The sequence below is a fragment of the Amphibalanus amphitrite genome, unplaced genomic scaffold (genome assembly GCF_019059575.1).
Source record: "Amphibalanus amphitrite isolate SeventyFive unplaced genomic scaffold, NRLGWU_Aamphi_draft 000762F_arrow, whole genome shotgun sequence".
In the NCBI taxonomy this organism is placed as follows: domain Eukaryota; kingdom Metazoa; phylum Arthropoda; class Thecostraca; order Balanomorpha; family Balanidae; genus Amphibalanus; species Amphibalanus amphitrite.
Window position 1 is genome coordinate 24066 of NW_024882256.1, and position 14588 is coordinate 38653.

General features: G+C 61.5%; 1 protein-coding gene across 1 annotated transcript in view; it reads right to left on the minus strand.

Annotated features, from left to right (window-relative positions):
• LOC122365765 (Down syndrome cell adhesion molecule-like protein Dscam2) overlaps positions 1 to 14588 on the minus strand; it is a gene marked incomplete at its 3' end in the record, with an annotated part of 88965 nt that overhangs the window by 23870 nt on the left and 50507 nt on the right. The window contains exons 8-13 of the mRNA XM_043337255.1: positions 10383 to 10564; positions 9677 to 9805; positions 9275 to 9400; positions 8238 to 8382; positions 7593 to 7855; positions 7077 to 7238 (exon numbers count right to left, since the gene is read on the minus strand). Coding sequence (XP_043193190.1) covers positions 7077 to 7238; positions 7593 to 7855; positions 8238 to 8382; positions 9275 to 9400; positions 9677 to 9805; positions 10383 to 10564 — 1007 coding nt within the window. The remainder of the gene's footprint in view (positions 1 to 7076; positions 7239 to 7592; positions 7856 to 8237; positions 8383 to 9274; positions 9401 to 9676; positions 9806 to 10382; positions 10565 to 14588) is intronic.

Consider the following 14588-nt stretch of genomic DNA (forward strand, 5'->3'; position numbering starts at 1 on the left):
GAGGCAGGACATCAGACAATTAGTGTCACAGTAAAACCGGTTCCTATCCAGAGATTCGCTGACCCTTCACAGTGAGATGCGCCGTGTACGACACGTTGGCCACCGCGTTGGCCGCGGTGCAGGTGTACGCTCCGCTGTGAGCCGCCTCCACAGACTCGATGGTCAGCACGCTGATTCGGGAGCCGGCGTGGAGCACCAGCACGCCCATATCGGGGGTGACGGGCCGGCCCTCAAACGCCCAGTCCAGGGTCAGTGGGGTGTCGCCCTTGCCGACTCGACAAGTGAGCGCTGCGTCTTCGCCCGTGTTCAGAGGGCCCTCCATGCTAAAAGGCGAGATCTCAGGCGCCTCTGCCAACCAAAAGCAAAGCCAACACAAAATAATGATCTGGAACAAAGCTGGACAAGAGAACAACAAGGCAACGGATCAACAGGATACAGTAAAATATGGAACACTGGGAACACAAGAGGAGTCCAGGTCAGGGGATGCGTAGTGTGCACTTGTGCAAGCTCCCGGCACGGGCACACTGACCCTTCACAGTGAGCCGGGCCGACTGGGAGGCCTGTCCCACGTCGTTGGCAGCGGTACAGGTGTACTCCCCGCTGTTGGCCGCCCCGACAGACTGGATCGTCAGGAAGCTGGTCCGGGCGCCCGCCGATATCACATTCACTCCCATTGCAGAGGTGACGGGACGTCCGTCGAAGGTCCAGGATAGCGTCATCGGAGTATCGCCCTTGCTGGCTCGGCAGGTCAGAGCAGCATCTTCTCCCGTGCTCAGTGGAGCGACAACATCGAATGGCACAAGTTCAGGTGCCTCTGCCAGCCCATAGTGAACGTAAGGACGCGAACAAGCGAAGATGAAACTGGGTGAATGAAGTGGAGGCGGGTAGCACCAGAAAAGGACACCGAAAGGTGGACGAGGAGTCGAGGACTGGAAGAGCGTGGCACTGCCGGGTCGACTAACCCTTGACCGTGAGCCGGACCGAGTGGGTGGCGCGCCCGATGGCGTTCTCGGCGGTGCACGTGTACAGACCGCCAGTGTCCCCGCCGACCGACCGCAGCGTCAGGATGCTCATTCGCGGTCCGGCCGAGAGGACCCGCGCCGAGCGCAGGCCGTCCACCGCGCCGCCGTTCACATCCCACGTGATGGTCAGCGGCAGATCGCCGCGCAAAACGTTACACGTGAGTGCCGTGTCCTGGCCCAGACTGAGCGCTTCCTTCAACTCGAAAGGCACGATCGCTGGCGCCTCTGAAGTGAAACATTGCCAGCAATTAGGGACAGAAGGATTATAGTGCTAAAGCTTTCCTCACAACTGGCTCATCAGGATGCCGCCGCCCGTGCGGAAGGATTGGTGGCTTAGGGGCATTGGATTCTACAAGGAGCGCTCATGCATGCTCTTTTTCAACCTCACTTGACTTCTTGCTTAAAGTAGGAAGCGCACAGTACACTATGCCGAAAGCCAGGCGACGTTGTGCAAGGTGACTGAAACAGCCATTGAACAAAACATAGCAGAGGCATTGGAGGAACAAATATGAAACGAATCAAGACATTTCAAGCAGCAACAACTATTCTACAGGAGACACCTGTTGGCTGAATTTCGTGCGACTGACCCTTGACCGCTATCGATGCGGAGTGGGTTGCCGCGCCCACCGCGTTAGTGGCGGTACAGGTGTACACGCCGCTGTGAGCCGCGCCCACAGACTGAATGGCCAGGAAGCTGGTGCGGGGTCCGGCCGACAACACACGCACGCCCATGTCACTGCCGACCGGCCGGCCCTCGAAGGTCCACTCTATGGTCATGGGCGTGTCGCCCTTGGCCACACTGCAGGTCAGAGCCGCGTCTCTTCCCGTACTGAGCGGCGCGTCCATGCTGAAGGGAACAATCTCCGGCGCCTCTGATGAACCAACCAGCCCAACCAAACGTCAAGATAATATTCAAACAGAAGTGGGGACGATAGTAACAGAACAAGTGTTGGTGGATACAGGAAGTCACATTGGACCGTGATACAGAAGAGTACAGGGACGAGTGCCGTCTAAGGCGCACAGCTGTCGCAGTTGACCGACCCTTGACGGTGATCCGCGCCGAGTGGGACGCCCGTCCGGCCGCGTTGGAGGCAGTGCACGTATAGACGCCGGAGTGGGCCGCCCCCACGGACGGCACCGCCAGGAAGCTGGACCGAGGCCCGGCCGACAGGACGCGCACGCCCAGCTCGGCGCCCAGCGGGCCGCCCTCAAACGTCCACGTGATGTTCATGGGCGTGTCTCCCTTCTTGACGCTACAGGCGAGCGCGACGTCCTCTCCGGTACTAAGTGGTGACTCCATGCTGAACGGGACGATGTCGGGCGCCTCTGTCGAGCCAGACGTCTGATCACCAGCAGAACGGATGATGCCAGGACGGACAGCCGGAGTCACAGAGAGGCTGGAGAAGGATCAAGGGCTCCATCGACATGCATCGCGGCAGATCGATCACCACTCGCCGTCGCCCGTCCCCGCCGTGCGGCCAACTGACCCTGGACAGTGAGCCGCGCCGAGTGCGCCGCCGCGCCCGCCGGGTTGGTGGCCGTGCAGGTGTACAGTCCGCTGTGGGCCGCCGCCACCGACTCGATGGTGAGCACGCTGGTCCGGAATCCGGCGTCCACCACCCGCACCCCGGCCGTGTCCGAGATGGGGCGTCCGTCCTGAGTCCACGCCAGCGTCAGCGGCGGGTCCCCTCTGAACGCGTTACAGAGCAGCGTGGCGCTGCGACCGACGCTGAGCGGCGCGTCCACCGTGAACGGCACTAGCTGCGGCGCCTCTGCCAACCGACCGCCGACGTCAGCCACCAGAGCGGGCCAGAGAGAGCACCTCACACCAGACATGCGTATACCGGGAGCCTACATAATGGAATACCGTGGCATGTAAAAAGCAGGAATAGAAGTTTGTCTGGATCAATGAGGAATGAGGATGACGGAGACAGTAGCCATTTTCAGGAAGATGAGGTTGCCATGCACCGTCTGCTGTTTCCGCTGGCCCAGCTCGCCACTGACCCTTGACGGCGAGCCGCGCCGAGTGGACCGCCGCGCCCACCGCGTTCGTAGCCGTGCACGTGTACAGTCCGCTGTGACTTCCGTCAACAGACTCGATCGTCAGGAAGCTGTTCCTCGAGCCACCCGAAATAACGCGGACCTTCTGCAGCTCCGCCACCGGCCGGCCCTCGAATGTCCACTCTATGGTCATGGGCGTGTCTCCCTTGGCCACACTGCAGGTGAGAGCCGCGTCTCTTCCCGTACTGAGCGGCGCGTCCATGCTGAAGGGAACAATCTCCGGAGCCTCTACGGAATCGCCCAGAATATCGAGTCAATTAAGAGCAAAGGTATGGCAAAGTCAACAAAAAGGCGAGGACTTTTTGCCACCAGGATATGGATAAGCATGACAAGATAGGACACATTGTGAAATGGTATAAGAATATGGGGGAACTCTTGAAGCGATATCGCAAACTGACCCTTCACCGTGAGCCGGGCCGACTGGGAGGCCTGTCCCACGTCATTGGCAGCGGTGCAGGTGTACTTCCCGCTGTTGGCCGCCCCGACAGACTGGATCGTCAGGAAGCTGGTCCGGGCGCCCGCCGATATCACATTCACTCCCATTTCAGAGGTGACGGGACGTCCGTCGAAGGTCCAGGATAGCGTCATCGGCGTGTCGCCCTTGCTGGCTCGGCACGTCAGAGCGGCATCTTCTCCCGTGCTCAGTGGAGCCTCCAGAGCATCCGAGAAGAGCACCACCTCGGGAACCTCTGAACGGTGGACCGGGAATCAGTCTGAGTGATCTTTTGAGCGTCAGTTTGGTGCAGGTTCCGAAGGCGGATACAATGATATGCGAGAAACAAGGATATGGTTCGTATATGTTCCTGGAGACTACCACGCCCGCCTGGCCACCGACCGCTGACCATCAGGTCGTTACCAGAACACCATCAGCGACATCCAGCCAGACTGGTGAACAAACAGCTCAGAGGCAGTAGAGAGGCGCGCGGTTCCTGGTTCGATGCGGGGATCGCGGGCTCAGGATGGGTGTCCGAAGGCCGCCAGTCCGCCGCGCCCACCACTGACCCTTCACTGTGATCCTGGCCGTATGGGAGGCGGTGCCGGCCGCGTTGGCGGCGGTGCACGTGTAGAGGCCGCTGTGCGCCGCGCCCACCGCCTCCAACGAGAGGAAACTGCTCCGGGCGCCCGTGGGGATCACCCGCACGGCCAGCCCCTCGGGCACCGGCCCGCCCTCAAACGTCCAGCTGATCGTCAGCGGAGTGTCTCCCTTCTTGACGCTGCAGACGAGCGCCACCGTCTCCCCAGAGCTGAGCGGGGCGTCGACGCCGAACGGCATTATCTCCGGCACCTCTGACAATACGCGCGGGGCCAGGTGTCAGCCACTTGATGTCCACGTGGCGCTTCGTCAAACAAACGAATTAGGATGCTTGCGTTGATGCCAAACTAGATGGAACAAGGAAACTGTCTCGAGGCAAACAAAGGGCCCCGTCGAGACGACCACTGTCTGTCGTCGTGCGACTGGCGTATGCCGATGAGGGTATCAAGTCAACAGTGGGTAACAATGTCAGCGGCGAGCTGTCCCTGCCGGCTGGCCCGAGCTGGGCTCACAGGAGCGTCCACGTAGAACAGAGCCACTTACGACTCGTTTGCGGTCACACCACCGGTCTACCGGTGAGAGCTCCTGGCCCGTCGGAGAAGGCACTACGAATCAAACCTTTTTTGAGACACATGGAGAAAGGTGGAATTCGGCTGAAACTCGAAATAAGGCACGGCGATCTAGGGTAGGCTGATCAGGGATCCATCCTGGATTTCGGGCAGTGTCCGGGTCAGACCAGCGCGCGGCGGTCCCTGTGGCCGACTGACCGCGCACGTCCAGCCGCGCCGAGTGAGTGGCCGTGCCGGCCGCGTTGCTGGCCGTGCAGGTGTACCGCCCGCTGTGCTCGGCGCCCACCGAGGGTACCGTGAGCAGGCTGGAGCGGGCACCGGCCGGCAGCACCTGCACGCCCGGCCGGCCCGCCGCCGGCGCCCCGTCCACCGTCCACGTCACCGCCAGCGGCGTGTCGCCCTTGTAGGCGCTGCACAGCAGGGTGGCGTCCTGGCCCACGCGCAGCGCCGCCTCCATGGCGAACGGCACAATCTCCGGCGGCTCTGGGGGCGGCCCGGCGGTCAGAGGACGGCCTGCGCAGACGGACACTGCACCAATGAGCTTACCGCTCATCGTTTCAGTGAGCTGCTACGGCGAACCTCTATTACAAACGATGCGCCCCTACAGCTCGGTTGATGACTAATTTAGCCACCACACCAGGGGAGGAGACCACCAGTCCTCGATCGACTGCGCCTGGTAAGAAGACTAGAACCACAGATGAACAAGACGTTGCCAGAAGCAGTGATACGGGCCACAGAGCCGACAGCGCTATTCAGGCGAGTGCAGCGAGAGCTCAAGGCTGTGTCTCAGATTTGGCGATGAAACTACACACAGCTTTCCTAGTCATCCTGCCTGATTCCCTTTCATTCAAAGGCCCTCAGGTATTGGACGGTGGCCGGCGACTGCCGACAGACCCTTGTGGCCTTGTCAGGGACCAGCTCAGCGCAGACTGATCTGCCGGACGGGCGGGCGGGCGGCTCCACAGACTGTGCGGCCTCACAGGGCGGTCAGGCGAGGCACACCGGATCGGGCGGCGGCGCTGGGTCTCGGCTGTACCCCGGCCGGGCTGCGGCGGGAGCTGGGGTCTGGGCTGTACCCCGGCCAGGCGCGGCTCCGTCGGACCAGGAGTGCCGTCGGCGATCGGCGGGAGGAGTCGGGGCGGCGAGAGGTTAGCTCCGGTATCCACAGGTCAGCCCGAACCCGTGCGGTGCGTCAGTCGGAGCGGCCGGCGGCGCTACCTCGGGCCACCAGCGTCGCCGAGTGGCGCGCCGCGCCGGCCGCGTTGCTGGCCTGGCACGTGTAGCGGCCCACGTGAGCGGCGCGCACGTGCGGGATGAGCAGCACGCTCAGCCGGTCGCCGGTGTCACGCGTGACGAGTCCCTCGGCGGCCGGCGGCAGCGGCCGGCCGTCGCGCAGCCAGCGCAGGGTCAGCGGCGAGTCGCCGGCGCGCACCACACACATGGCCGTCACCAGGTCCCCCACGCGCAGACCGGCATCGAACGCGAACGGCGCCAGCTGCGGCGGCTCTGCGCCGGGCGGGGGCTGTGACGGGGGCCGGGCGGGGCGGCCGACCGGCTACCGGCGGCGGGCGGGCCGGCCGACCCGCGCACAACTGGAAAAGGCGGTCAGACGAACACACACACACGCGCGCGCGCCTGCACTCCCGTTTGGAGCATGACAAATTGCAGTTCTTAGAGCAATGTGAGAACAGAAATTTAAACAATAGCTAAACTGCTTTCACTTTCATCTTTAAAGAAATAATTATCACAAAAAGAGAGTCATTAAGATGCTACTCGACATTTATGTTTCTCTAAACCGTATTAAGCGACTTATTACGAAGTCATCAATCGCATAAATTAACCTCCAATGTCATGTGGCGAGGCCTAACTAGAGAGCACACCCCAGCAAGGCGCCGGCCGGTGCCGAGCGTGGATCGATGGCGTCTGGTGATCGCCGATATCAGTTCCTTAACGGTGGTCAGACCTAACCAGAACGCACCTCGGAGACAGCGACGAAAAATAGTGAGAAAGCCAGTCATCACCAGCCGCATCCTACTCCAAATTCGTGTCATGGTGTTCCTGACATCTTAATGCAAAAAGTGACAGGCAAACTACGCGAATTCAAGCTAGTCCTATGTCCATGGTAATAAAAAAATATTGTACGATTTAACTCAATCTATAAGCATAGAAAACGTTATAAACTGGTGTTTATTATCGGATAAAATCTTTGGACTTTTCTACACAATGGCAGAAAGGCGCCGCTCAGATTAGCCTATCACAAGTGATCTATATGTTGCCTCCACTAAGTCCATCTGACCTGAAGTCCCACATAGACCGTGTTGTGTATGCTGTGTAGTACCGTGTGTCGGTCCCGGCCGGCGCCCCCTCCCCGTCCCCCGCCCCTGCACTCACCCATGACGAGCACCTCGAGGTTGGCGCGCGCCATGTATCCGTGCGTGCTGCGCGCCACACACGTGTACGTGCCCTGGTCCGACTGGCGCTGCACGTTGGTGATGATCAGCGTGCCGTTCGGGAACACCTTCTGGCGCGCGTCACGGGGCAGCACGCGCGCGTCTGCCGGCGGAGGACGGGGTACCGTGAGCGGCGGGAGCGGGTAACGGGGGTAACGGGGTAAGGGGTTAGCTGCCGACATAGGGACGCGAGCAGAACAAGCCTCGATCCCCGGCGGGCACGACATTACATAGTGGATGGGCAGATTCAACTGTTGTACAAAACAATATCATTTAGCAGAGGCACATGTCCTTCAATCGGTAATTCCAAATGAGCAGCGTGTAAGATGTGAATGACGTCAAACGGGCTGCTCAGTGCCTATTGACTACCTCTGTGTTTACAGGTATCCATCAATCGACCGCCCTCGGCCGGGTTCGGCGCCGGGGCGGTCCTGCGCTCGGTGCGCGCGCCACTCACTCATCTCCCAGGTGATGGTGTCGATCGGGTAGCCGGCCACCGGGCACGTCTTGATCAGCGTCTCGCCGGCCACCACCGACATCTTCTTCATGGGCTTGACGTGCGGCAGGCCGCGCACGTCGATGCGCGCCCGGTGCTCGGCGGCGCCCACCTTGGAGGCGGCGCGGCACTTGAACAGGCCGCCGTCGTTGGTCAGGATGCTGGAGATGTTGAGGAAGGACACGACGGTGCCGCCCGGGCCGCGAGAGTGGCTCACCTGGAACCTGGCCACGCGGCCCGCCCGCGGTCAGTGGCGGTGAGTGACGGTCAGTAACGGTCAGCCCCAGTCGTCCGGGACCCGCCGGCGGTCAGTGGTGGTCAGTGGCGGTCAGAGGCGGTCACAGACAGCCGTCCGGGACCCGCAGAGCGACGCTCCAGTACGTTACGCTACAAGTTACTAAGAATATCATTTCAAACATGCAATGGCGACTTTAAGAGGTATATGGTACACAGTAAAGATAGTGCGTACATGCGCAAATAATTGGAGTAGGCGCAAAAATGCCCACCATCGAATACATTCGACCTGACGTCCCTTCCGTTTCTGTATACCGTGGGCCACCCTGTGTAACTAGTGTCAGCTGTTCGTCCCCGCGCGCCGCCTCTTACCGGTCTCGGCTGGTGGTCTCCGTGTCGTCAATGAACCAGGTGATCTCGGGCGTCGGGTCGCCCGTGGCGGCGCACTTGAGGTGAGTGGAGATGCCGGGCTCCAGCTGGCGGGCCTCGAACGTCTCCACCAGCGCCGGCGGGTCGACTGGCGACGGGGAGCGCAGCGTCACACACAGCGTCACACACAGCGTCACACGGCGTCAGACACAGTACAGTCACAGACTCACAGCATCAGACACAGGATCAGGCACACCGCCGGCGGGTCGACTGGCGACAGGGAATGCAGCGTCACACACGGACCGACGTGCTCAGCGTCACACGGCGTCACACGCGGCATTACGGCGTCTCACACCATCACACACAGTTCAACAGCCAGATCATCACACACGGAGTCACAGACACATCAATGGCTAACCTGCGGTTAGCTGCCTGTAAAATTCCTGTGAGCAGCAACACTGGTAGCCGACAATAGCTTTCATGATCAACGAAATTCCACTGAAGCAAAAGGCCAAGCAGCGCCCATATTCATATTTGACGTGTTTCCGCTTTTTATCAGATTTGCTTTGAGGTTCTCTACCCATTTTCAGTTGGCTACTGTCAGTGAAACACACCCTGAGCGGCCCCCACATTTCTCCCCGAGCCGCAGCTCCCCGTGCTAAGTACTTCACCGTGACCCCTTCCCCCCAGCAGTACTCACACTTTCCGCCGAGCCCGAGCTCTCCGTACTAACACACACACTGCACACCCCCCCCCCCGGGTTACTCACACTTTCCACCGAGCCGCAGCTCTCAGTACTAACACAGTGACCCCTTCCCCACAGCAGTACTCACACTTTCCGCCGAGCCCGAGCTCTCCGTACTAACACACACACTGCACCCCCCCCCCCCCCCCCGGTTACTCACACTTTCCACCGAGCCGCAGCTCTCAGTACTAACACAGTGACCCCTTCCCCACAGGGGTACTCACACTTTCCACCGAGCCCGAGCTCTCCGTACTAACACACACACTGCCCCCCTTCCCCTCCCCCAGTCACTCACATTTTCCACCGAGCCGCAGCTCGGCCGTCGCCTGCGCGCTCTCCTGGTCGTTGATGACGAAACACTGGTACATGCCCTTGTCGGACTTGGTGACGGCGCGGATCGACAGCGTCGGCTCGTCGTGACCTGCAGACAGGTGGACAGACGCGGCAGGTCAGTCAGCGGGGTCAGTGGGAGCCGGGAGGCTGGAGGTGATACAAAGAAATGACGGCACCAAAGCGACGAGCTCTTATGCTGTAGTCGTCTGGCACAAGATTACCATAAAAATGTAGCACAGGATTTCAAAAGGCAATCTCAGACTTTGCGTCGCCCCCCCCCCCCCAACTAATGCGATTATCGGTGATCATGTTATCGACAGCACATGTTCGCAGCTGCAGAGGTCAGTATCTGTGCCGGACGTACCGATTTTGACGCCATCCTTCATCCAGTAGAGGGCCTTGACGGGGTTGCCCTTGTAGGTGCAGGTGAACTGGGCCGGTTTGCCGAAGTCGACCACTTGGGACGGCGGCGTGATGGAAGACGAGAGCGGCGCTGAAACGAACAGGGGGTCGATAGTCAGGGAAAAACATAGTACCTTTACCAGCCCCATAAATGCCTAATGAAAACAGCCACAGTGAGCCCTATAACGGCCCGCCCTCCCCCACACTCACCATGGACAATGAGAACGATTTTGACGCTCCCGTCCCATCCCTGTTACCCTGACTCACCACTGACGGTGAATCGGTCTCGTTACCCTCCCTGACTCAGTGACGGTGAGCACGGCCCCGTTACCCACTCACCAGTGACGGTGAGCACGGCCCCTCCCTGACTCACCAGTGCCGGTGAGCACGGCCCCTCCCTGACTCACCAGTGACGGTGAGCACGGCCCCTCCCTGACTCACCAGTGCCGGTGAGCACGGCCCCTCCCTGACTCACCAGTGACGGTGAGCACGGCCCCTCCCTGACTCACCAGTGACGGTGAGCACGGCCCCTCCCTGACTCACCAGTGACGGTGAGCACGGTCCCATTACCCACTCACCAGTGCCGGTGAGCACGGCCCCTCCCCGACTCACCAGTGACGGTAAGCACGGTCCCAATACCCACGGTCCCGTTACCCTCCCTGACTCACCAGTGACGGTGAGCACGGTCTCGACGCTCTCGCCTCCGACGGTGTTGTTGACCTGACAGAGGTACTTCCCCGAGTCCTGGACGCGCGCCTCGCGGATGATGAGGGTGCCAGCCACCTGGCGGACCCTGTCGTCCAGCTGAACGGGCCGCCGACGCGAGCTGCCCTCCTCAAACTTGAACCACCTGACCGGCGGGGCGGGGAGAGGGGAGGTCAGCAGACCGCCGGCCGGGCACAGTCGGTCAGCAGCGGGAGGGGAGAGAGGGGAGACAGGGCGGAGTGGAACACACGACGCGAGGAGAGTACTAGAGTAGCCAGAGGACAACCGTGGGACTTTGCAATTGTTAAGTGGAAAGAACGTTTATCGGATGTTTCAATGTGGAACAATAATAATACAATATTATAGAGATGACAATGTTCGCAAAAAGACGACATAGGGACAAGCAAGAACATCAAAATTGTATTTAAACGCCATAACCATTGTGATACTTCCAACAACTTTCCAATAAATTATGCGTGATAGGTACGTTTGCATGAGGAATTTTACAGCGAAACAGAAGAAACGATATAAAGAGTGACTAACTTTAAACAGTTCGAAGCATCGTAAGATCAATTATGGTTCAAACAATCTACAGGTTGTACCTCTATCCAATATCTGTGTCAAGCCTTGGTCAGCATACACTAGCTGAAGCCCCACCGCACCCAACAACACCAAGCAGAACCGCAGAACTGACCTGATAGATGACCTTGGAGATGCAAATGTATGAATTGATGCTCCGTATGAACATTTACTTACCGTTAGATGCCACGGCAGAACCCGGGGGACTGACCGATAACCGAGACAGCAGCACTTGATACCAGCCCGATCATACGCCACGCCGATATACAAAGATACAGCGGCTCTCCCAGCGGGTGGTAGGTGGGTAGGTGTACAAGCTCCGTGACTAGAACGGCACCTCACGGCACCCGAGGGTGCACGCTGCCCAGTGACCAGCACGGTAACCGGGGGTGCCCTGACTGCCTTCCAGTGACCAGCACGGTACCAAGCTGCCCCGCCGCCAGCCGCAGCGGCCGGTCACACGGCTGACAGAAGCATAACAGCCAAAAGCCGGCAACACTATGGTGTGACTGCAAAGGCCAGGCAAGCGGGAAAACTACACACTCTCGATACGGGGTGATTTTACTCGAACAAATTTTCAAGTTATATTATATTTTGACTTGGAGACGGGACGAAAAGACTGTTAGTATTCCAAGTGGGACCAAGTAACGTCCAAAGCCAATAAGCCACCAAGCGAGCGACATAGCATCGCCGGGGGCACCAAGCCAGCGGCCAGCCGCCAAGCGGAGCGTTCTACCAACTGAGGTTGAGAGACTCACCGCTAGACGGCAGCAGGCGAGGTGCCCCCGCGTCAACGCTAGTCGTACGTGGTGTGCATCGGCCACCCAAGGAGCGTGCTTTCCAAGAGCGGCCTGCCAACCGGGAGAGAGAGACAGAGGGAGCTCAGAGTTCAGGCGGGGCGACGCGGGCCGCGGACAGAGCGGCTGCACCCCGGGGCTGCCTCCCACCCCCGGGACTGCCCTCCCGCACCGGCCCCGCCCCGTCCCACATCCTACCCGAGACCCTCGCATACACAGCCACCCCACACCACCACCAGCCACTGACCTCACCACCACACACACCCGTACCGGCACACACAGACCACGAGTTCCCAGATCAGCTCACTCCACAGGGTACCCTGGCCCTGGGGCTGATCCCCGAGGACCTGACGCGCCGGTCTGACCTGAACCGGGGCGGCGGGTTGGCCTGCGCGCCGCACCGCAGCGTCACGGCCGCGCGCGCCGCGGCGCGGCGGAACAGGTACAGCTCTCCGGCCACGCGAGGCGCCGAGGAGGCCGTCGGCTCTGCGGGCCACACCGGCGGAGGCGGGGGCTGACAGTTACACAGCGGCCGGCATGTAAAGAACAGACGCTGGGACTTAGGACACACAGGACAGAAAAGAAGGTTGGTTACTCAGCACCATAGGGTCTATAATCGCAAAAACAAAGTTAAATTCTGCCTAACAGCCGACTGCTAGGTGAGGTAAGGTCATCATGGTTTCCGAATAGCTCATCTTTGGTTTCCGAATAGTTCATCGTTTCATAGGATTTAAGTTCCTTTCTGAAACCGGAAGGATGGAAAGGTATTGCGCCGCTGCCTGCTCCGCGCCAGCCCAGCAGATTTTGTAGTGTGGACTGTGGAGTGATTCAATCACCGGCACTCGTAATTGATGCCAAAACATGCCACATCATGTTCACGCATAAAATTACAACCTTATGATAAGAGCAGCAGGCTACCTTACCTTGGCTGTCAGTCTACAGACGCCTGTTTTGAACAGCAGGTCTGGTTATAACCTGTGTGCGGGTGGAGGCTGGACCGCGTCCCCGCGAGCTGCCAGTTCCTCCGGCGGCCGGCCGGGGCACTCACCTGAACAGGGGCGCGGGGGACGCCTGGCCGCGACAGGAGAGCGACACCGGCCGGCCGGCCGGCGCCACGTGCACGTTACCGCGCGCCTCGAACGGCACAGTAGGAGCGGCGCTGGAGAGCGGCTCTGCGCGACCGGCAGGTGGGCCGTCAGATCAGGGGGACGGAGGCGGGAGTACGCGAACTGCCGCACCGCCGCGCCGCTGCCGCCGGCCAACCGCCAACACACCGGACATCAGTGTGCCGACATTGACAGATACCCAGCCAGAGGGGAGCTGCTGTGGTCCCATACAGGCCTGTCCAAGTAGGAACTGGCATGCTGCCACCACCCAGAAGACATTGACCTCACCGTCACCGCCAGAACCTCTGAGCTCACCAGAGTCTGGGACTCGCGGGACGGCCGCCCGGCCCGCCGCACTGCGCCTGAACGCGGGGCCCGGGCGCGTCTGAACGCGGACCCGGGCTGGCCTGCACATGCGCCCGGACTGATCTGTACCTGTACCCCGGGTTGGCCTGTGCCTGTACCCCGCGCTGGCCTGCTATACCGTACCTGAAAGGCGGGGCCCGGGCTGATCTGTGTCTGTACCCCGGCCTGCTGTACCGTACCTGAAGGCGGGCCGGGGCTGGCCTGCTGTACCGTACCTGAAGGCGGGCCCCGGGCTGGCCTGCTATACCGTACCTGAAGGCGGGGCCCGGGCTGGCCTGTATCTGTACCCCGGCCTGCTAAGCCGTACCTGAAGGCGGGCCCCGGGCTGATCTGTATCTGAACCCCGGCCTGCTGCACCGTACCTGAAGGCGGGCCCCGGGCTGGCCTGCGCCCGACAGCTGAGGATGGCCGCCGCACCCTCCAGCGCCGAGCGCAGCATGAGCCGCTCGCCGAGGACGCGCGGCGCCGAGGACGCGGTGGGCTCTGCGGGGTACGCCGCGGTCACACGGGAGCTCGGGAGCCCCGCCACCCGTCGGTCCGCCGCCGCTCCGCCCACCCCTCCCTCACCTGTGCGCGGGCGGCGGGTGCGCCTGGGCGCTGCAGGCCAGCGGCACCGGCCGGCCGGCGGCGGCGTCCGCCAGCTCCAGGCGGCGCTGCTGGGCGGTCAGCCGCGGCGCCGAGCTGCCGCGCGGCTCTGCAGACCGCGGGCCACAGACCGACACGGGTCAGACCACCGCGTCACCGCCGTCGGGCCACAGGTGTCAGAGAGCCGCCGGCGCCAGCCCAGCGCAGTGTCGTGGCCGGCAAGGGAGGGTAATGTCCTGCCCATCCACCCGACCGTCCAGCTAACCGACTGACCGACCGACCGCCAGACCGCCAGAGCGACCGACAGACCGTCGCGCCGCGCCGCCTTCGCCCGCCAGCTCGGAAACAAAGCCTCCCTATCCGACATCAGCTTACTAGAATGTAGACCCGTCTGTGAAAACAAGTCCACTGGATCCTCTGGCTCTGTCCCGGGTCCGTTTGCTCTCGGGGGAGTGGAGCGCACCTGAAGGCCGGCACCGGGAACGCCTGGCCGCGACAGGTGAGGGCCGCGGGAGCGCCGGCCGCCAGCGACAGCGCGTCCGTCTTGAACTCGGACGGCAGCCGGGGCGCCGAGCTGGCCACCGGCTCTGAGGGAGGAGCAGCCAGAGTGTCACTGGCGGGGACAGGGGGCGCCGAGCTGGCCACCGGCTCTGCGGGAGGGGCCGCGCTAGTGTCACTGACATCAACCGCATGCGGCCCTCCAGTACCATCGGAGCTGGGGTGGGATGCCGGCCGA